This window comes from Acanthaster planci, linkage group LG13, assembly GCF_054643075.1.
Source record: "Acanthaster planci isolate LZ-2023a linkage group LG13, COTS_SCS, whole genome shotgun sequence".
Taxonomy (NCBI): domain Eukaryota; kingdom Metazoa; phylum Echinodermata; class Asteroidea; order Valvatida; family Acanthasteridae; genus Acanthaster; species Acanthaster planci.
In genome coordinates, this window is record NC_141789.1 from 16,357,179 (window position 1) to 16,379,633 (window position 22,455).

Here is a 22,455-nt window from a genome sequence, read left to right on the forward strand (position 1 = left end):
TATTTATCTAAACAATGAATACGAAGTACCAGCTAATGTCCTGGCAACAGAGAACGCACGTAATGCATGGACTCAATTCGGACTTATTTCAATTGGATTCTGCAGCTTGCAAGAAAAATAAATTTTCATTAAAGTTAGTGTGCGATTCAAAACAAAGATTTTGTGGTTCATATACAAGATATGGATAACATTGGAACGTTAGAATTAACGTAAGTAGCTGACAAACAAAATATAAATGTGTACTGAGAGACGAATTTCTTTCAACATGTTCAGTGTCTTAGGGTCAACTCAAGGTCCTATCAGATCTGCCTTCCGATTTATGCCTAACATTAGTTCCAAACACTGTAGGGCCTACCGTCATTGAAGGGTCAGTGGAGAGGGAAGTCTTAACGGTGGGGGGGGGTAGGTTTGCTGAATGGGGGATGGAGACCACTTCCAACAGTGAATTTGTAATGTTTACATTTTTATTCTTACACTAATTTCTTGTGGTCAATGATTTAGGCCTCCTATGTCATAGTGAAAAGCCTAAGGCTAGGCCATGCTATGTGGGGAACTAGTGCCAGTGGAGTGGCACTGCCTGGCAGTGTATTTCTGCCTAGGCCTAGCATCAAAATGCGGGAAGGGGAATTTTGTCCCTTTGTGGTGTGGCAAAAGGCCAAAGTGACGTCATGCCGACAGTGAGAATTGCTTTTGACAAATTTCTCACCAAGTTGTGGTCGGGACAAGGGAACGGGCCTAGCCCCAAGTCAAATTTCTAGTTATAGGGCCTAGAGGGATTGCTCTTCACATTTTCAATGGTTTCTTGCCATGTCATACTAGGAACATTTACCAAATTCCAGTTGCATTGTCTATTTGACAATATTTTTAGAGCTTAACCATAACGTTTGCAGAATTAAGACTGTCCCTCCCAAAAGGACAAGGCTTAGCGTATTTGTTGCTAATTGGAAGAACTTTGGGCCTAAATTGAAATTTCAGAATTTAATATTGGCTTAATATTGGTGGGAATAGTCATCAAACTGCTCTACAATGGTTTGAATCTTTTCTGTGTGTCAAAACCTAGGTGGGCACAAGGCTATGGTGGCTCAGATGCCTTATTCATCAATCGTAACACCGTATGCCATGTATGCAGCAATGGTATCAAGTTCATTGATGTCACTACACATCGTGAGTCTATCCATCCGTCACCAGGGCAAGGCATTGGAGTATTTACTGTCAGTGGTAGTATGCATCTTGTTGCATTCTCTGAAATGTGCCTGAACCCAAGGATTTTTGTCTTTTCCTATCCTGGATTCACACAGAAAGCCATCTGTCAAGGTTAGTTAGTGTATTAAGTAATAATGGTAATGTTGTGATCATGAGGTTACTGCTGGTGATATGGGTAAACCCAGATTCAAAGATTACACTCTTTGGTTTGTGAGTTTCCAGGACTTAAAAAACTTCCTACTTCAGGAAAACCCACAATTTTGTGGTTGCGTTTGAATCATTCCTGTTATTCAGTACTGATATTTAAACAAATTTACATTTCGTCATTTCTAAAGCAAAATATTACCTAGTTTTTGTTCCTTTAATTTGCAGGGGGGACTAAGTTGGAGTACAGTGCTCTTGCATTCTCACACACACATCCATATCTTGCAACTTGCTCAGCTATTCCTGACTTTACACTGACACTCTGGTAAGTATTTTAATTACAAATCTGAAAGGTTAAGCAAAGGCTGTATTGTAGCCACTGTTTTCATATTCTAAGTATAAAGTATATGACTGTATGGAGTGTAAGTAAGATAACATTATCAATAGACTATTCATGTCAAATTGTTACATCATCTATCTAGGAATTGGGAGACAGGTTCATTGCTGTGCAGTAAATCAATGTGGGGTCTTCCAGCCAGTAATGTTTCCTTCAATCCTACTGACTGGCACAAACTCTGTGTCGTTGGTCCTAAGCAGCTGACTGTGTGGACCATTGAACAGGCTGATAAGCTCTACTCACTTGTACCGAGGTAAGTAATATTCCTTGGCTTGCAGATAGTCTCGTACCACCAGTATTCATTTGTACTGCCACTGAATACATCCTTAAATGCACCCTGGATGGCCAATTGATTGCAACTGATATTTGTATTCTTGAAGCCTATTGGCTGGAAATTCACTTCACAAATAATAAATTGGAGTGCTGTTGGTGTGCCAAGTAAAAGCCTGAGTAACAAGTGCCTTTGATACTTGAACCACAGCAAAGCCAGGCTTCCATACTGTGATGAGGCAGAAACTAGACCCAAGAGAGTAGACGATGTTCCAGACAGACCTCCTACCGAAGGAGGACTCTTTAAAATCGATCCAGACAAGTCAGCAATTGCTGGTCTGGTTGGAGAAGAAGCAGAGACCTTTGATGCAAACTTTGATGAGAATCGTAGGAAGGTTACCCCAACGTCAATGTGCTGGACAACAACTGGGGATGTTTACTGTGGATGCGAGGGAGGTCAGTTGCTGAAATATAACACAGAGACTCAGGTGGTGACCATGATGTATAATCCTGATGAGAGGAAAGGTTCTGTAGCCTCAAGAGCACTATCAGCTGAAGCTCTGTCAAGAATGGCACCTGTCCCCGATGGTAGGTTATGAAAAAAATAGTGATCATGTCAATTTGCAATTTTCTATTAACTTTTGTGTCTTCTCCCTGGTCATTGTAGGATTTAACAATTACTTCTGAATGATTTCATACATCACATGCTCTTGGATTCCCCATGGCTGAAATGAACAGGAAGTCTCAGAACTGTATTATGTAAATAACTTAGAAGGGCTAGATTTGTATTACCACTTGTAACCCAACAGAGGAAGAAACCAAATCAGCAAGCAAGAGTCTGTCTATCAAGGAAGGCACTTTGAACTGTCTAGCTCTTCATCGCGAAGGTCTTTTTGCTGGTGGTGAAGATGGGATCCTACGTTGCTTAGATGTAGCTCATGGTGTGGTACAGGTTCTGGATAGCTGGAGTAGTGGGGCAGCTATATCATCACTTTGTTGGTCTCCCAGTTACAGCAAGCTGGCTATTGGCAGCCCCAAGGTAGCCCCAGTTCCCTATACCCCCTTAGTTTTGTTTTAAACTTGATTACAAGTCTGTTGAGGTAAAGATGTTTCATAATTGACTAATTGTTGAACACAGGTCAATGAAAGGAAGGTTCTGAAGTGTATTCAAAATGGCCACTCATTTTGATCCAAGAATTGTTCTTAGAGGTAACAGAGATTTTTGTCAAGACTAAGCAAGGTAAAACCTTTTAAAACTTTTGAATAAATCTTTTAGTATGAGTTGCTGTTATGGTATTGTTAAAAATCAGGAGTAATCTTCTGTGTTGTGTTATTTCTTGTCAGGGCTGTATTCATCTCTATGATCATAGTAATCCAGGCACCGCTGATACGCTGATTGATACTCACAATGGTATCTTCATTGCTGTAGCAATGTTGGCACCTGGTACTCAACATTGTGTGGTAAGATCATATGGCTATGGTTGTGGATAGTGAGAGTAGAATGTCGCTACTCCCACTGAGTTGAAAATTAAACCATAGTCAAAAAAGAAGATCATACTTTTAAGAATAAGTATTGTAGAAGCAAGATAATTTCATGCAGGATTTGAAATGAAAGTACATGTAGTGAGAAATGTGACTGAATTGATCTTTTTGTCTGTTAGTCTGTGAGAGAAAACGGAGAAGTTCAAAATGTGACTGAATTGATCTTTTTGTCTGATAGTCTGTGAGAGAAAACGGAGAAGTTCATAATGTGACTGAATTGATCTTTTTGTCTGTCAGTCTGTGAGAGAAAACGGAGAAGTTCATAATGTGACTGAATTGATCTTTTTGTCTGTCAGTCTGTGAGAGAAAACGGAGAAGTTCATAATGTGACTGAATTGATCTTTTTGTCTGTCAGTCTGTGAGAGAAAACGGAGAAGTTCATAATGTGACTGAATTGATCTTTTTGTCTGATAGTTTGTGAGAGAAAACGGAGAAGTTCATAATGTGACTGAATTGATCTTTTTGTCTGTCAGTCTGTGAGAGAAAACGGAGAAGTTCATAATGTGACTGATTTGATCTTTTTGTCTGTCAGTCTGTGAGAGAAAACGGAGAAGTTCATAATGTGACTGAATTGATCTTTTTGTCTGTCAGTCTGTGAGAGAAAACGGAGAAGTTCAAATCTGGTGTATGGAAGACAACAAGCTCTTATCCAGTCTTTCACTCAACAAACCAGTAAGTAGAAACATTTAACCTTTCCCAGTCACCTGTTACCCTTCAGATACTTTCCTTCAATTATTATTAATGAAACTATGCCTAACACAAATTATGCTGTCATGATAGAGATTTTTTTTTCCTTGTTGTTCGATAGGCTTCATGCCTTGCTAGCTGCCCATCATCTCATTGCATTGCTGTGGGAACCCTGAGTGGTCATGTTTTCTTCCTTGATCTATCCAATGTGGATAATCCTCGCATCATACAACGTCTTCACATCCATCAGACTCCTGTCCAGCAGTTGGTTTATGATGAGGAGGGACGGTACCTCTTCACGGGGGCAGATGATGGCCATGTGTTTGTGGTTAATGCTAGGCCATCATCAAGTTTTAAGATTCTCGGCCAAACACGTGAGTGATCACATAACCTTCAGCAGTAATTCCATTGGTCCTTGCTTTGTTGATCTTCTTAGTCCAGTATTGATCATGTTATGGACTCTTAAAAACTGTAGATGTTTTGTCACAGGTGTAAACAGATGCCCTCCCAAACAATTTTTTAATAATAATTTAGGTCCAAAGCACCAACGTGAAGTTGTTTGCTTCTAAACATTTGAAATGTCTTGAAAGTTTGCAACCAGCTGTCATCAAGATCAGTCTCCCTTGCCAATTCTTGCAATTATCGTCTTTGTCTTCCAGCTATCGAAGGGCTTGTTGTGGCTATTTCTACCAATACATCAGAGAAGCATGGACCAGTCAAAGTACTGGTGACATCCAATACTACTCCAGATGTGACCCAAGGAGCTAATAAGTGTTGTCAGTTTGACCTCCCAAATGACCTGCCACAAGGTAGGTTCAAAGGTCTTGCACATTGTTTTTGTTTAAAATGGAGTTTCCATTACAGGGGAAGATGAAGCATAGAAAATATTTTAACAAATTGTTTGCAAAGAGCTGTTCTTTCCAAAAGTCAATAAATTCAGAAACTAAATTAAATTAATGACAAAGTATAACTGTTTGTGCTTAATATGTAAAAGCATAAATAAGTTATTGACACCTCTACACCAAAACATTTTTGCTAATTGAAGAATTCTTAAAGTATAGCATAACAGCTAAGTTGTTTAGTGAGACCAGATCATGACACACATTTTTGTAATTTGTGTTTTCACAGATATTGACAATTTCCTGGCCAGTGCTAAGTGTGATTTCAAAGAAGATTCCATCCAAAAGATGAATTTAAACTTTTCTGTGCCTTGCATTGGTGCTGCTTTGACCACTGGGAATGTGTTCTACACCATTGCTTACGATACTAAACAGTTACACAAGCTGGTTCTACCTGAAGAAGCACCCAAGAAGGTAAAAACAGAAGAACTCCATCATCCCGTTACATTTGGTTCGCAGAACTGTGAATTGGTTAACAAGTTAACAGGTTTTGTTGCATAGACAGTTTAACAACTCTCATTCACTGCCCTTGGGTTTGACCCTGCAACAGAAATTTCAGACTCAATATATTCCAAGTTGTGAATTTTTTTACTGGAACTTTGTTTAATTGTCCAAGATACAACTTCCTTTGTCATCCTTCATATTTTGTGTTTTGATTTCCAGGCCAATAACAAGGCATCGTACTTGCAACCCCAAGGCGAGTTCCCTGGCCATGATCTACCTGGTGGTTCACTCATCCTATCTCATCATCAGAAATGGCTTGCATCATGTAGTCCTGATGGACATGTCTTAGTACGTGGTGTAGGGGCATTAGATCGACCCATTGTTGTACAAGCACACAGCTTCTGTACTGGTGGAGTCAAGCAGGTGTGTCTGTCTACTGATGCACAGTCTGTCTTGACCTGCGGGGCACAAGATGGGATATTGTCATGCTACACTTGGAAGTAAGTTGGACTTCATTCTGCCCTTTTCTTACACCTTTTTTAAAATCTATATCCAAATTTATGTTCTTCAATACATTTATAGTAACTTTAAAATTTGCTTGAATATTGTTTGTGAAGTTGAAACCGTATTGTGTTTGTAGGAAACAAACATATTTAATTGAATTGGATGTTTGAAATGATCTCAATGCAATCTAGACTAAATTTGGGCTAATACAAGGATAAATCATCTTTCAGTTACAGCAGTACAGGCCGTAGTAAGGCTACTTCAGCTATAGAAGCTGCTCGATCCCACAATGCAATGCTACATGCCATTCGTAAACGTGAAGATGAGGTGCTAAGTGCTATGCCTGATTGGAATGAAACAATGTCCACTCCTATGTCACGTTCAGTGTCTGATATCCAGGGACCTAAGGTAAAACAAACCATTACATTAATTTGTTTTAAAAGCACAAACCATTTATGATGAGTATGTTTTATTTTGTAGCGACGATGATCTTTATAAAATTGAGGCAATGTGAAAGAGGAATTTGTTATTAGCTTTATATTTTGTGGACATAATTTGTGAAATCTAAAGTATGGCCAGGAAATTGCTCAAAAGGAGTTATTCTAAAGGTTTAAAATCTTACCTGGTTTGAATAACTTGACAACATTGTACCATCCCATGACCCAACTCTTTAAATTATGCCAAATCAAAGATATCGTTAAAAAATAGAGGGTCTTCAGTGATGATGGTAATTAGATCAAATAAAAGTGATGTTTAAAGTGCTCTTGAATTCAGAATAAATTTTTTGTTCATTCTCTACAGAAAACTGGTATTGAGCTTGCAATAGAGAAGGATGAGATATATGTAACACCAACACCAACGTTGGCATCTGACCCAACCTGGATGGATGTCAAAGAAATGGAAGTGAGTTCATCCAATCCAATCAGACAGATTATTTGCTTTGCTCATTAAAATAATGAGAGCATATAAAGTCAAAACAGTTTTCTCCTCGTTAGAGATTTGTTTACTTCTTTTAAAGTAAGCTATTCCTTGACAATGATAAAGCAATTTAATGTATGACACTACAGAAGAGGAAACAGGGAAACTCAAGCAGGCAACTGTACATTATGCCTTGCAACATTTCATGATTCTTGATCAAGATTTTATTTCCCCTTAGGCCTTGCGGGAGGAGGACAATCAATATTCTGAGCTCAAGTCAGCACTTCGAAGTGACATCAGAGAGCTGAGGAGAACGGTCAGTAGATATGTATTCAGCTTTTTCATCTCCGTCAGGAAAGCCATTTTAGCAGATTTGGGAAGAGTTGATTTGGATAGGAACTAAGTCAGTTAAATAATATTTGTGGTTATTATGTCTACACACATCTTTGATATGATCATAGATTCAAAGCATGATGAAGGACAACGAGACGTTGCCTGATATAGAGCAGCTTGGACATGATGAGTTCAATCTAGACTCTGAAGAGCAGCAGAGATTGCAGGAAGAAGGAGAAGCCAAAGTCCAAGAGGTAAGACTCCTTTAACCGGCTCTTGATGTTGAAAGCATTTCATTGTTGCTTTATTCAGTACATAGCTAAATGGTTAGCATTGTTACTTAAGATGTGAGGGTAGGAGGTTTGAATCCAGCTGCTATCAATGTTTCTTGTCTGTTTATTTGGCATAGCTATTTGCCTCTTCTCCCACAGCATTCTTACGTACATAGTCACAGTCATTTCATTAAAACCATAAGTGAGCCTTTAATGCTTGTTGATAGGTGTAAATGTAGATTGATTATTAAAAATCATCTTGTTTATTTCAGATGCGAACCAATATGGAGTTTGAAGATCTAGCAAAGACCTACTTGAGAGAGGTTATTAAAAATGAGTGTTGGGATTCCATGCTGGTCAAAGGTCGTAGCATCAAGGTAAGACTCCAGATAGGAAGATTTATGTTCTCTTAATCTAACAGGACTACACAACGAAGCATTACCTCACGGGCTTTCCGTGTGAACAAGCTTTGGTGGCCTTTATACAATATATTATATGACACATCCATCTCCAGTAAAACTTTCTTTGGTTGTTTGTCACACTAGGCTTTCCATATGAACTTAGAGGTTGGTAACTATCCAATGAGAGACAGAACTAAGAAGGAGAAGGAGGAGCTGACATTTGTCACCAAGATGAGGCAGATAGAGACGGCTGAAATGGCTGTAAGTCACCAACTCAGAAAAAGTTTTTGTGCTTGACATTCTTAAAGTATGTAACCATCTTCAAACAGAAATTTGTGTTGTAAAATTTCAGTGACTTTCTACCTAAGATTACCTGGGATTGTTGAGTGGTCGTTGGGCCACAATAATGCACCGTATTCCTTTGCATAGTTAGAGTTCTTTATTTTTATTACAGGCAAGGAAAGAGATTATCGAGGTTCAACCAAAAGGAAACAATGCTAAGGTCAGTGGTTTAAGGAGACTTCATTTTAATTTGGACTTTCAGTCTGTACATGTAATATGTAAATCAGATTTTCCTGAACAGTAGTCATTCAAATGTAGTGATGTTTACATATTGAATTTAATCAAGGAGTGTTAAAATCAGAATGTATAGTTGTCGGACGTTTGCTAGGTTGTATGATTTTTTCTGACTTTAGCCCAGTGATGCTGAAGATGCTGATGATGAATCTGAAGAAGGAGATGGAACTGAGCAACCTTCAACCATCGGCAGTCTTGGCGCTCAGTATGGAGGAGCTAATGATCTTTTCTATAGTCAGTTTGAGCTACATACACGCCAACAGAAACGCAACCAAATCATCCTCCTACAAGATGCCATCTACCGCATCAAGATGGCCTTTAATAAGGACTTTGATGAGGTCTACCGGGCAAAAGAACAAGAGATTACTCGAATTAGTGATCGAAATCAACGCATCTTGAAGATCATGGAGGATCTTATTAGTACAGAGGAAGTGTGGAAACCACAGATGGATACAGATGAGAAGCCGGAGAAACTACTGACTGTGGAAGACAGTGAGGTAAAGACAGAGAAAAGGAATTGAAGAAATCAAATTCTGTGAACAGAATTGAATAATCTGACATTGTAACACAGAAACGGACTGGATTAATGTATGTGTTCTCAGTACATAAACACTTTGTTCCACTGAAGCACTTTTATTAATTTTTCTATTATTATTAATTATTTCTAGAAATGACACCAAGGATTCCTCAAAAGTGCCTCAGGCACTGTAGCTCGCAAGCCTGACAAAACAAAGAAGCAGTTACAGTTTTAGAGGTGGGAGGAAAACCCTAGAGGAATATTCTGGGTAAAACCCATTAGGTAGGAACTGAAACCAAATTCATGTGTGGACCAAGCCGGGAATTGAACCCAGGCTTCAGCAGTGGAAGGCAAGGAAAGAACCACTACGCTAACCTGACTCCCTGACTGTTGTTATGTTTACCAATATTATTTTGTATTGTGGTATTAAGGTTCAGGAGAATTCAGTCCTTTTTTTCCGTGTACATTCTGTCTTATGATTCATCTCTGGGTCAAAAGGTCAAAGTCGAAAAGTTCATCACTCCTGAGCAGAGGAAGAAGATGGAGGAAGAAGCAGCTGAAGAGGCAGAAAGGAAGCTACGAGAGAAAGGAGATAATGCTAGAGAAAGGGCTCTGGATATGATGATGGGTGGGGTCCTGGAGATTAAGAAAGAAGATGAACTTAAGAAGGTGAGAATTTACGTGAGATAAGTTGAAATTGCATAAGTTGGATGGTATCGGGATGGGAAATTATAGCATAAGGGAGCAAAACAATTGTGACAAGGGTGGTGTCTTGGAGATAAACTTAAGAAGGTTTTGCATACAACTTGGATAATAAAACTGTTCATCTTCACCGATATTAGTGTTCCATCTGATTTAATTTAAGCAAGTCTTTGTCTTTAGGATAAAGCACATTTTGCATAGAACCATTCACTGCTTTTCCTTGTTAACCACTACCAGCCGGGGACTCCAGGATCGGAGCCGTATGGTTTATATGTGTGGCCGGGGTCTCCGAACTCGGACAAAGGAAACAGGGCCCTGTAACAAAAGACCGTACTCTGAACAAAAGACCAGGCTGCTGGGCATGACCGGCATTTTTCACTCTCAAAAGTGGTGATAATCCAGCGTTATTTTGAAACCATATACCAGGGTTTGGGGTATTTAGAGCAAGCGGATTACCACCTGGGACAAAAGCTCTCCACCACTGCAGCGATGAGCCACACAGCACCGCTGCATGCTAATCTGGCCCCTATTGAAAAGAGGTCAGCAGTGCACTGAGCCAGGTTCGTGAACAAAAGACAGCTGAAGAGATAAACATAAAGACAGCTGTATAACACCGCACAATCTGGGCTCTGTTTACAAGGCTGCAGGCCTGGCTGAAATATTCGGACGTCAATGAAGGTCACCTGTCAACTTAGAGTAGTGCCTGAAGATTACTCTGTGCGGCTATAAACGACTGTTAAATGGAATGATGAATTGTTGAAGGATTTTGAAAACGGAAAAAATGATAGTCATGCCGGCCCAGCATCCTCAACGTTGAAAAATGCCCCGGTCCGAAGTGGTTAACAAGAATTTCCAAGTTTGTATAAATGACAACCCATTACAAGTTAATGATGAAATTATTTGTACCCATCAGGACATCCCCATTCCAACCTTTATGGCCAAAGCACAAGAAGAATGGTCCGAAGATGAACAAAAAGCACACAAGGAGTATGAGAGGAAAGTCAAGGAGCTCAATGAAGAAAGGGAGAAATATAGGAAGGTAAAGTGTACTCAATTATTTGGGAATACATGGACCATATCACAGACTTGTATAAAATCTTGTTAATCAGACTTTTGTTATTCACAGACTTGCTATTCTGCTGCCGGTCCTCAAATGAAAGTTCAGTCATTAAATGAAAACGCAAAACAGCCACATAAATACGAAAGTATGATTCAGTTTCAATCAATCCAGCTGTTTTTCTCTCACGATTCTAGACCCTTGAAGCTGAGCTGAAAAAGATACAGACCATCATCGCAGACACAACTTCCAACTTTGATGATCGTCTGACAGACTTGTTCCATCGTAAGATTAAGACAGAGATGGTCATCTATCAGGTAAAACCAGTGGTGTGTTTCATTGCTTGAAAACGTTTGATACAAGTGCATGTTCTTAAATCTTATTGGTGGGCCACATGCCACCCTTATTTTGACTTATATAATTGTGATTCTGTTATAACTTGTTATCTTATAAATTATTTTGCGTAGGAAGAGCTGAAGATTCTACGTTTGAATCGAGAGCTTCTTATTGAAGAGGAGTTGGATGCTCAGGAGGAGGAATTGAATCGTAGACTGGAAACTAAGAAAGCTCTGAAGGTAAGGCAAGCACACTCAGCCACCATCTCAAACTGGTCTCTTAGTTCACATTGCGTCTCTAATTGAAAACTGAAGTCACATTGGGACTTCAGACCGTCAGCTTGATTGATGTAAATGCATTGTTGGACACAGGGATGAATGATTTGTTATTCGAAATTGTTTTCAGGCAGAAACTGTGCAAGCTGTGATGAAAGCCAAACGTATGGTGGACTCTTACCGAGACACTTACGACATCCGGGTTGCTGAAGATAAAGTCTTGGAGAAGAATTTTCGCAAAGAGTTTCCTGATGTTCATGCTGTGCTTGTTGATCAGTTGTTCAAGTTGTATCGTCGGAGGCCAAGGTAGGTCAGAATTGACACTGCATGGCAGCATTTGTTTGAGTGGGATGTGAACCTTGGCCACAAATAGGAAAGAGGAAATTAAGTTTAATTACAGGTTTTACCCTTATTCATAAACACTGTATACTCCGTGCTCGTCTGAGAGCTTATGAAAAAAAATCACAAGCTTACTTGGTTGGGACTCGAACCCATGACCTCTTGCTTACTAGTGCAGACATCTTAATGACGCAATCTCCGAGCTTGCTGGGGTCAGCTAGCCAGTCCGAGTCAGATGTAACAGCGGGTACTGTGAACTATTTCAAGAGGAACTTGATTTTTAGAACACTTCAACTTTGGGTTTCAAACACTTGTGTTTAAATTTGAGTCACTCACATGTGTGAATTAAATGGTTGCAGAGGCCAGCGAAGAGACCACAAGGGATCTATATCAGAAACCCCCGGAGGCCCCTCTAATCCATACGGAGAGCGCCCTCTGTCGGCAAGGCAGTCCAACACAACAGTTGTGTTGATGAAAGGACTGGACGAGCTTGATCATGAGTCGCATTGTCCAGAAGGAATTGAACCCCACATTTGGACTAGATTGTGTAATTTACGAAGGACTAAAGTTCTGAGTGAACAGGAGGTATGTGTCTAAGGACAAAGTGATTGCTAGATAGTTGTCAGTGTGCAATTTCAAGAATCAATTCTGATAGGATACTGACTTTATGACTAGATATGACACATACTTGTGATTGTTGATCAGGTCAAGGTTCAGGCTCTGACGTTAGCCGACATGAATGCCTTCCTGCAACATCGACAAGAAGAAGATGACAAATTGAAGAGTGAGATTGAAGAAACTAACGAAGCTCTCAACAGGTGAAACAAAATTTCTTTGATGAAATGTGCAATAGCAAGAGTGAAATAAATGAATGCTGAAATAAATCTATAGAAAGCTACATGATCAGACAGGAGTATTATCACATATGGGTATATTAACCTTTTCCGGGCCGTACCCCTACTTGCTATGTTTCAGTGGTCATCACCAAATACAGAAATTTTCATCCAACTTTAATGTTATACATCTCAAATTGGCAACAGTGAATTTCTTATCGCATCGGTACAAACGATAAGATAGAATGTATAGATGATGTCTGTAATGGTCTTTTTTTGCACAGTCAATCAAATTTTTGCAAACAATGTTCTGGTTGGTGTTTTGGTTCATGTGCTCCGACGTTCAAGAAAAGCACTCTGTCATGGAAACAATGCTTTGCGGCTTTTAGAACAAGCCTTGTGATTGGTCAGACTTCACAAGGTTTGTGATATACAGCCTGTCCAAATAGGGTAACACCTCAGCTTGATGATAGTGTCCACTTTGACAGCTGGTGCTGAAATGTTAAGTAACGTCATGTATTTCTACAGGCTTCGAGATGAGCGTTTTCAGTTTAACTGTAACCTGGATGTACAGTTCCTGTTGAAGCAAGGTCAAGTAGAAGTGGACAGTGGACCATTCATTCATGATTTCAGTGACAGTATCTTGATCCATCGAGGAGTTGTAGAGGATCTCAATGGATCCATTAGGGTATGTAATCATTTTAGTGCGCTGACTTCAGTGATAGTTTCTCAATGTTTTGGGTAGCTAATGATCAGAATTGATCCATCAGGATATGTACTCATTGCAAAGGATAACAATTGAGGTACTAATTGCAGACTATTGACACCAGCGATACTTTCTGGTACTGTCATCGAGTCTTGAAGGCATATAATTGTTCCAGACCATTAAAGCTTTCGTTATTTAAATGATAAAAATCAAGTTGAATGGCTTGTTTTTCGTCAGCAACTTGGCGAACAGAAGATTGCAGCTATGACAGAGAGCAAAGATTTCAGGAAGGGAATTCACATTCTTGAATGGTAAGTAGGATACAAGGTGGTAAAATTATTGTGAACAGGGATTAAATATAGATTATTCAGAATTTCATTATTCCAAATGGTGGATAGATTGTACTATTAACCTTAATTAAAAATGTCAACATTTTGGTTTTATTTGAAAATGTTAACAGGTTAATTATTTTCTTGTAGGGAGCACAAAAAGATGGTGATGCAGATCGAAGATTTACTGAACAAAGCGAGAACCATTCAGATGCTCAAAGTCTCCAGAGATCTTCAAACTGTACGTGGGCTTTTAATGCTTCCCTTGTAGAGAAGATAACACTGTCAAGTCTTTATTGTGGATTTGTCATCAGAACTTTTGATGTTGAATGACTGATTGGTATCAGCCTCGAGCTGAGTAGAGGCTATCATTTTCATTCTGATAAACATTCAAAATGGAAGACATGGTTCCAGAATGCAGGTATTAGCATGTGTCAGACTGTCAGTGGTGTATACCTGCATGTATGTCCTTTCTGTCAGTTATGTGTGATGACTATGTATCAATATTGAGGAAAGTCCATTGAAATTTCCTTGTGATGTGTCCGTTGCTTTCTCACGGTGTCATTTATGAGCCTGCATCTTTTGTTGACAGTTTCTTCATAGTGAAGACCATGAAGCCAGACGACAACAAGAGATCTCTACGTTGGAGTCAACTCTGGAGAACCAGCGATCAGTAAGTTTGATTACACCTGTTGGCAACAATGAAGGAGTGTTTTTCACAGAAATATCCAATCTGTCAAACCATGATCGACGCCATAAATAGTCAAGCTTTGTGAGAAATTTTTTCTGTTTCTGCTTTTGTTCTCAGATCCTTACTCATTCAGTGAAAACTATTTCAGTCACACTTTGCTTCGTAATACCTAGTTACCCACCATGAATATTAATGTCTGATTGGTTTGTGTTTCGGCATTTCAGCATCATGAGAAGGCTGTTGAAGAACGGAAGAAGACTTTAAGAGGTTTACGTCACACGATATGGAGCAAAGAGAAGAATAATGCAGGGCTGGATGACGACTTGGAAGAGATGAATGTATCAGTGGCTGAGAGAAAACACATTAATGAAGTCAATGGTGAGGGAAAAAAAACACCAGGATTGGATTTTACACCCAGTTTGGGAATGGATAGAATGATGTCGGATACTAGGTCCACACATTGTAATGAGGGGGGGATGGCTAACTACACCAAGAAATTGCCATGACAGTATATCATTTAAGGGAATATGATTTCCATTGCATTTTAAAACAAATCCTACAAGTTAGGAAAATCCATAAATGAACAAATAAATACGTACTCTTATTTGTGATACATTTCCTTCCATTTTTGACAGCTGCCATGCGGAATGTTGGTGGTTCAGCTCAGCGTATGAAGGACATTGTTCAGCGACGGAAGCTGGTCGATTTAGCTAAAGCACAAGCTCAGGAAGTTGCTGTGTTAAGAGCTGAGGTTGAACGTCTTCGCATGCGTACATTTCCTGCACTGGTCCAAGTGGAACGCTGAACACTCACGCTACTAACATCTTGGTCTTGTCCCCTGAAGGCTTTGTATATGATGGGTTAATATATCACAGGCACTAGACATTTTTTTTTCAAAAAGACAAGGGGAAGTTGTAGATTCTCATTGACATCACACAAAGGCAGTTTATTTTACAAACATTTGTAAATGACCTGCTTCATCCCTGAAAAATAATCTGTGACAATTGTTAAAACAGGAGAAATCGTAATTAACTAAATACCACGTTTGTTTTGTCAATTAAAATTTACGTTGACCATCTTTAGTATTAGTATGCACATTGAAAAATGTCATGACAAGCAAGATACAAAGAGTGGAGATGGAAAAATACATTGCAGTAGAATATACAGGTAAGAGAGATGAACTATTTGATTGTAAGGCAGTTCAGTGAGTACATGAGCAAGGCAATTTGGTGAATACAGTGTTACAGCCTGTCTGAGTTTAACCTTAGAAAACAGCTTCTTGCTTCAATAAGGATTATACATGACCACACTGAATACTGGTACAGTGTACATTTAAACTTTTACAATGAGTGTTTTAACAGTGGTTCCAATCATTAGAGGCATGGTTAACTGATATTTCAGTTGGATGTTGTATATAGAATTGTTGGCTGTAATACATGTTTGTATTTCACATTGTATTCTTTGGTTTCCTGGCTTCTCCATAAATTCATCAATTACTGAAGTAGTGTGAACTTTGAGGTTTAAAAGCAACAGGTGGTTTGGATGTACATGTTCTCATATTCTATTAGAAAACTATATACTTGTAAACTAAAGTTCTATTGTGCATTCTCCCAATGTTGTAAGCTATTTGATTCTAGTCTGCTTTGTACTGCCTGAGATATCTATGGACATGTCAAAATCACTTGGCTATGGCTGGAATTTACACATGACTTAATGGGAACTGGCCGCGGCCACTGCCATAGACTCATGTGTAATTTCTGGCCGTAGCCAAGTTATTTGGACACAGCCTAATATTCACAATAATATGCATTATAATTTACATTTCCCACAAAGAAACAACTAGCAAGACTACATTCCGTCCATGAACTTACATACATGTGCCTTCTGTTTGCATAAAATAAAATCTTTATGATTACTCAACTGTAGTTTTCATTTTGCTTCTTTGTGTATAACATAAAAGGTTCAGTTTCAAAAGTGGAACAATTTGTGAGTGGTTCTGTGGGATTTTTTACATGCAAGTGAAGATGGCGTCATAGACTTTCAAAGTACAACAGTGACGTAGGTATCACATCTCCGTGCACTAACATCTCTTGGTCTAGGGGAGTCAACTGATGGCATAATGCCAGCAGTTACCTCAAAACAGCCTCAACAACTGGTGCAGTTCAATTTCCTAATCTATACAGAGCACAAGAACTGGACAACTAACTGATAAGTAAATGGGTCAACGAAAGGTATTCAGACTGGTGTCATGGGAAAACCTGGAGAGTTCTTTTGTTTCCTGCATGTGAGAATGAACACAATAGAAAAATAAATCACATTCCATTTGTGCGCATTCCTCAAGGACAAATTGAAAAGGCAACTCTGACTCTGGACAAAAAAAAACATCAGTGGGTAGCAGGAGCAGATTGTATGTAAATCAAGATAAAATATTTGTGTCCTGTGCTGATAAAGGGTCAGCCCAGAACTAGCCCTTAGCATTCAATGCTTATCACGGAAGCAGTACTAGAATTAGTAAGGCTCAACATCCCCCCCAAAAAATTATTGTAATACCCTGATCAGCTTCACTGCTTGCTGAAGAATAGTTTCAACTGACCATGAGTCTAGCTTCCATTAGCGTGTACAAGGTCATAATTAAAATACATACCTTATGTGGAAGTTTACTGGCTACTGACGGTATATTTGTTTTTCAACACAAACATGAGAACTAAATATACTATTCACCAAAAACTGAAGTTCACTGCACCAAAGAACCCAGTGCCCAATTTTTCTTGCTAATGCAAAGTGCCAGAACCATAATGGCATATCAGTTCCCAAAATAATAATATACTTTAATACAAAATCATATGTCAGACAAATAAATCTGACCCCTGATTTCTGGAATTACCCATGTACAAAGAAGCAAGCTAAATCTAACAGATGTAATGACCACAAGAACATCTACAGTAAAATCCCTTGAGTGAAACATCATGTAGTATTTCTTGCTGAGAATTCGTCCCAGAAAATTTAAGAGCTTTTGTAATTTTTTTGCTTTTTTATGCAATACAAATTAATATCTATACCCGAATGATTGCACGTTACAATCACAACAAATTTACACAAAATATACTTTTTGGAATATTGAACTGTTACACATTAGTAACTAAACATGGCAGCCAACAATTTCAAGTTTTTCACTGCACTAACAGTATACACAAAATATCAACATTTGGTCATCCTGCAGAAGTATCAAATTTAATCAAGTCCTGAGAACCAAGTTGGAAATACAGCCATTAACATTTCTGCATGAAAGACAAATTTTACATCATAAAATGGAATTATACTTTACACTTTTAAAAATTTTCTTCATAATTTCTACTTAATAAATTATGACTAGAATTACCAACCTGTTTTTGGTAAGTGCTTTACACAAGGGAATAAAATTAAAATTCTGAAATGTCAAGGCATAAATCTGACCAAAAACAGTATACAAAACTACACTGTAACTACAATGAATTATATTTTCAAGTGATTTTTTTCTTACTTTTTCTACCACTCAAATTCCTCTACTCAAGTGCTAAATTCTCCATGCCTTTCTCTTCTTCACTGGTATCACAAGTAGTTGTAGCTATGTCTTTCTTATCATCGTCAGGTGCCACTATAGCTTTACCAGCAGGTCGACGGAAACACTGCTTCAGCAACATATTGGAAACAGATACACTCACAATAAAGATGAAGACAAGAATAACCATCAGCACAAATAAAGGAATTTGGAAGTCTAAAGTCTGGATGAGAATGCTAAGTACTACCATCAAGACATAGATAAAGAGAACGGCCATGATATATACAGCTTCAAGTGCTGGGCTGAGTGGGTCTGGTCTCCCATTGCCTTGAGCCTAGTTGAAAAAAACAAAAGATAACTCTTTACTTTGATGTTATTTCAATGTGGAAAAGCACCAATATATTTAAGGGAAAACTTTCACGTACATATGCATAATAAATGATACAAAATTATAAGCAAACTATAAGGCAAGTCTATAATGTTGCTGGGCAGGATTCTCATTTACGTATATTTTCATTCTGGAACTGAGAAATCGGTTGATAAAAGAACAAAATCAAAGTCTAATTCTTATTTCACAGGTAGATAAATAAAGTCCAATTTATTACACATACATGTGTCTGCTACTAAATTTGGACATCTGTGTTCTTAAACTGTAAGATATATTAAGATGAATACATTTCATTCTCACAACTCTTTAATTTTTAAAGATTTTTTAACAAAAACCAGAATTTTCCTCGTACCTTTCTTTCAATGAATAAGAAGAACTCAATGACAATCCAAGTAAATAATGCAGCAAGGTACTCAATGCCTGGAATGCGGATGATCTCATTTAATCTCACCCAGTAGCGTCCCTCACGATCAGGAAGAGTAGAGTATACCCCAATGGTTGCTGCTAGGTACACTACAAAGGGTGTCGGTCGAACCCAGACTGGAAGCTTCTTCCAGAATGGAAGTCCATAAAGCTGTGTCATGGTGAAAATCCAGAGAAAACCAAAGCAAAACATTGGCCAAAGAAGGGTACCATTGAGATCTGGGCCACCTGTCTGAGATGCTACAATACTACCATGGATAATCACCCAAGATTCCAAGACTAGACGCCAATAACGATTTAAATGCATGTTGGTATAGATCAGACTACCTTGGAGCATGATGATGAAGGTATGAGCAAAGCCAAAAGCATGGCCCCAGGTATTCTCCATGGGATGATACCAGAAGGTATAGATAGCTGCCCAAGCAAAGGCATAGCCGTGGTACTTGCGTAGAAGATTCACTGTACCATTAGGAAGACGGAGGAACCGACTAACACGATCTGTATTTCTGACGGTCGGCCAACCAAATGCAAGACCTCGATCACGGTATTCTAACACCAAGACCAGAACAATCAGCATGATGACAGAGCTCTGAGAGCTAGCAACTGAGACATCTTGTGCTGTTGCATCATATGTCCAGTGGGTTTGCCCAAAATGTAAGAGGTGAAACACAACATTGACAGTCAGTGCCACATAATTAAAGGTTTCCAGTTTCCCAGAGTAACGAGGCGCTGTACTAGACTGCCAAACTAACTTCTTTTTCTGACCATAGAAGATACAGCCCCACATAAGCAACTGATGACAAGAATAGCACAGCCAGACAGCAGCCCTGGACAATGCTGTAACTTGATCTGGTGGTAGCTTCCAATAATACCAACGACCAGATGCATCAGCACCATAACGCCCTTTTACACCAGGTTCTTCGATGAATGGTTCAGGTAAGAATCGCTCTTCCGATGTCAAACTCTCATTGTGGGTCCAGCCAGAGTTTGCATTCCAGCCCCGAAGAGCACCAAACCCAAACATACCTCCCAAGACAGCAATGAGGAAAAGAATATTCAGAAACCAAGCAATGACATCATGACGTCTTAGCCAGGACTGTTGGAATTAAAAAACAGAGAAACCTACAGATCTCAACGAAATACAAACACTGTACAAGAATGTACAAATCACTGTTAAATTTCTATTCAATCAACAATGCAGAACTCCTCTAGGAATGCAACTTTTAATCACGTGTATTTTTCAATAAACAATATTCATACTTCCAGTTTGAATAGAATTTTTAAATCAATGAATTTTTACGATTTTCAAATGTATCCTACATTCCATTTCCAGACAAGCAAGGAAACAACATGGTGGATTTAGATATTGGTGTCTCCATGTACATATATTTTGACAGATAATTTTTAGTTGAAAATCTCAATAAATCCAATAAGCACACCCTTGATACCAAGTTTGTTAAACTCACCCCGTTATCACTCGTTTTCTTGTTGACATCCTGTTCAACAATACCGTCCACAGAACTCATGATGTCTTATATTCTCGCTGCAAGTCAGGAAGAAGTAATGAACAAAATTGTTTCTGCAAAACACGTCCTCTATATATTGCAGTTCCAACTTGGGTGCTATGTTTTTCTTTTCATGGCAAATGATGACATTCTCTTTTTTCAAATACTAGCTCAAACTGGGCAGTCACAAACTAATGCTCCCCTTACTATTGTGGCACATGTATGAACATCACTTTTTTAGATAAACTCATTATTTTCAAGTAAATCCAGAACTAATATGATAGTAAAATTTATACTGATGTCAAAGCTGAAGAAATTAATATGCAGTACTTACCTTGGTTTTAAAAGCAATGAAGTCATTTAAATGCTTGCAGTTGTCTTTACAAACGGTCTTCCTTCCTTTTCCTGTATAAGTGTTAAGTCTGGATTACTGTGGGAAACTGTGTTGACACAGATCAAGCCTTAAGCTCATAATTATCTCTCTAAGCAGAAATGTCTACACAGACATACCTGCAAAAACTAAACTGTCACATAGTATTCATATTGAGTAGACAAAAATAAAGTGCCTACATATCTGCAACAGTACAAGAAAAATGAACCATGATGAAATATAACTTACTGCTCACGGTCACTTAAGTTATTCAGAACACAAAAAGAAACTGCTGTCAACTGAAAATGTGTGAACACCTGGTACCAGTGGTAGTCATTGTGTGGAGGATGATTGTTCAACCTTTCATAGTTTACTGTGCTAAGGTACGAGGGCAGGGCAGGCCAACGATTGGATTTTATGTAACAGTAATACAGGACTTTGAACTCACTGTTACGTATAGTGTTAGGCCTATCAGGGTTATTACAGTTCGAATTTTACAAATGCTAAGTAGGCCTATACTAACCGACCCAATGTTTGTCCGAGGATGTCATGTGTGTAGCCCATACAGGGCCTATGTAAAAAAAAAATATTAAATTAAAACCCAGCTTTACCAACTTGATTGCCTTTGGCATGTTGGGCAGGATTTACCCCCAGAACTGTGGGGTCCGACGTCTGCCCCGCTACCGGGGCGCGGACGTCAGGCCCCACAGTTCTAGGGAACAGAGGAAGAGTTGGGCCGGACTTCGCCTTGGGATATGTAGGAACCTGAACGTTGAAGAACACAGAGAAGGCATCCACTCTGTCCATTTTGGGCGCCTTACGACTCAAGCCCGCCCCTCTTGCAGCAGAGGGACGGTGGCACGCCTCCGTCCAAATTAAAATGGTTTTAGAATTTATGAAACATATGGAAGCAATTATATAGGCCTATCTAGTATCTGTAACTAAGCAATGCCATTTAATTAATTGCCAAAACCAAGGTAGGCCTAACGTGAGGGCAGAAAACTAAAACATTTTCAGACTAGTCTCAAAGGGTGTCAAGGGGCGTCTGTATTATGGAACTTTTTCTAAATATAACCGACTTACTTATAACTTACTTTTCAGCAAATGTAATGATTAACCCTGGCCAAAGCTTGTTAGGGCAGTAGGCTTATTGGCAATTCTTGTCTCTGAGAGCCAGCTGCGCTGCATGGATATATACGCACGCCACAGCGTCTAGTTCTCAGCTCGTCCGATCACATATTGATCCGCAGCGTTTATGGATAGCGCCCTCAAGTGCAATGCCTTTTCTTGATCTTCCTTTTATGACGCGGCATACAGCGAAACCAAACCGCCATATTTCGGCCGTGATGATGCTACGGTACCACACTCGCCCTATCTGGATTTTTAAGCACCGTATCAGCACCAGTGGCGTTGCTAGGGCTACATGCGGGGAGCAACCTGGGGTACACACATTTCAATCAAGGGGGGCACACAAGAAATAACCTGTAGCTGCATCTCAACGGAAAAAATGGGGGGGGGACACAGGCATCCGCTGGGGGGGGGCGGGTATGGGAGGTGCACCTTGTAATATCACGCCACTGATCAGCAACCGACAGAGTCAAAGAACAGTTGCAGAGTTCTTTTTCAGTTGAAACATTTTTGCTTAAGCTGGCACAAAGGACACTGATAATTTGGGTGTGCTCCATCAACGATAGCGGGGCTGCAAAGCTGCCGCCAACATCTTAACCGCAGTAGAACTGTCTGTGTCTGTGAAGGATATTTTATCTCACCCCACTTCTTGCTGCTTTTGAACATCATACCCAGGGGTCATTGTGGCCTTCCTTGCCGACCAGTTAAGAACAAAGCGTTTTTTAAAT

At 39.2% G+C, this 22,455-nt stretch overlaps 2 protein-coding genes across 3 annotated transcripts; one reads left to right on the forward strand and one right to left on the reverse strand.

The window, feature by feature from the left end:
* The first annotated feature begins 37 nt into the window (after positions 1-37).
* Positions 38-16,295, forward strand: cfap43 (cilia and flagella associated protein 43). Its single transcript, XM_022225064.2, has 33 exons — positions 38-209; positions 1,061-1,314; positions 1,576-1,672; positions 1,830-1,997; positions 2,226-2,602; positions 2,824-3,053; positions 3,359-3,475; positions 4,148-4,228; positions 4,365-4,617; positions 4,903-5,052; positions 5,372-5,556; positions 5,806-6,086; positions 6,321-6,498; positions 6,892-6,993; positions 7,247-7,324; positions 7,470-7,595; positions 7,886-7,990; positions 8,159-8,275; positions 8,469-8,516; positions 8,710-9,087; positions 9,606-9,776; positions 10,723-10,848; positions 11,064-11,183; positions 11,334-11,441; positions 11,608-11,783; positions 12,176-12,401; positions 12,522-12,634; positions 13,178-13,337; positions 13,593-13,666; positions 13,835-13,925; positions 14,277-14,357; positions 14,600-14,753; positions 15,011-16,295. The coding sequence occupies exons 1-33, from the start codon at positions 181-183 to the stop codon at positions 15,178-15,180; spliced, it is 5,124 nt and encodes a 1,707-aa protein (XP_022080756.2). The 5' UTR covers positions 38-180; the 3' UTR covers positions 15,181-16,295.
* On the reverse strand, positions 15,295-21,838 carry LOC110973875 (uncharacterized). 2 transcript variants are annotated; one of them, XM_022225069.2, is made up of 5 exons: positions 21,694-21,838; positions 20,564-20,634; positions 20,191-20,267; positions 18,654-19,820; positions 15,295-18,247 (listed from the first exon to the last, which is right to left on the reverse strand). In XM_022225069.2, exons 3-5 carry the CDS (start codon positions 20,248-20,250, stop codon positions 17,918-17,920), a joined length of 1,557 nt encoding a protein of 518 aa, XP_022080761.2. In that variant the 5' UTR covers positions 20,251-20,267; positions 20,564-20,634; positions 21,694-21,838; the 3' UTR covers positions 15,295-17,917. The 2 variants fall into 2 exon arrangements, with proteins under 2 accessions (XP_022080761.2, XP_022080762.2); XM_022225070.2 differs by lacking the exon at positions 21,694-21,838 and adding an exon at positions 20,849-21,663.
* Positions 21,839-22,455: the final 617 nt, after the last annotated feature.

What these genes read in the sequence shown, in the direction of transcription:
- cfap43 (XM_022225064.2), top strand. Translation starts at nt 181, where the DNA reads ATGGATAACATTGGAACGTTAGAATTAAC. An exon ending in ACAGAAAGCCATCTGTCAAG is followed by an intron (nt 1,315 to 1,575) that starts GTTAGTTAGTGT and finishes TTTAATTTGCAG; the next exon opens with GGGGGACTAAGTTGGAGTAC. An exon ending in AAGAAGATGAACTTAAGAAG is followed by an intron (nt 9,777 to 10,722) that starts GTGAGAATTTAC and finishes TGTACCCATCAG; the next exon opens with GACATCCCCATTCCAACCTT.
- LOC110973875 (XM_022225069.2), bottom strand. Translation starts at nt 20,250, where the DNA reads ATGAGTTCTGTGGACGGTATTGTTGAACAGGATGTCAACAAGAAAACG. An exon ending in AGAAAACGAGTGATAACGGG is followed by an intron (nt 19,821 to 20,190) that starts GTGAGTTTAACA and finishes TAATTCCAACAG; the next exon opens with TCCTGGCTAAGACGTCATGA. An exon ending in TCTTATTCATTGAAAGAAAG is followed by an intron (nt 18,248 to 18,653) that starts GTACGAGGAAAA and finishes TTTTTCAACTAG; the next exon opens with GCTCAAGGCAATGGGAGACC.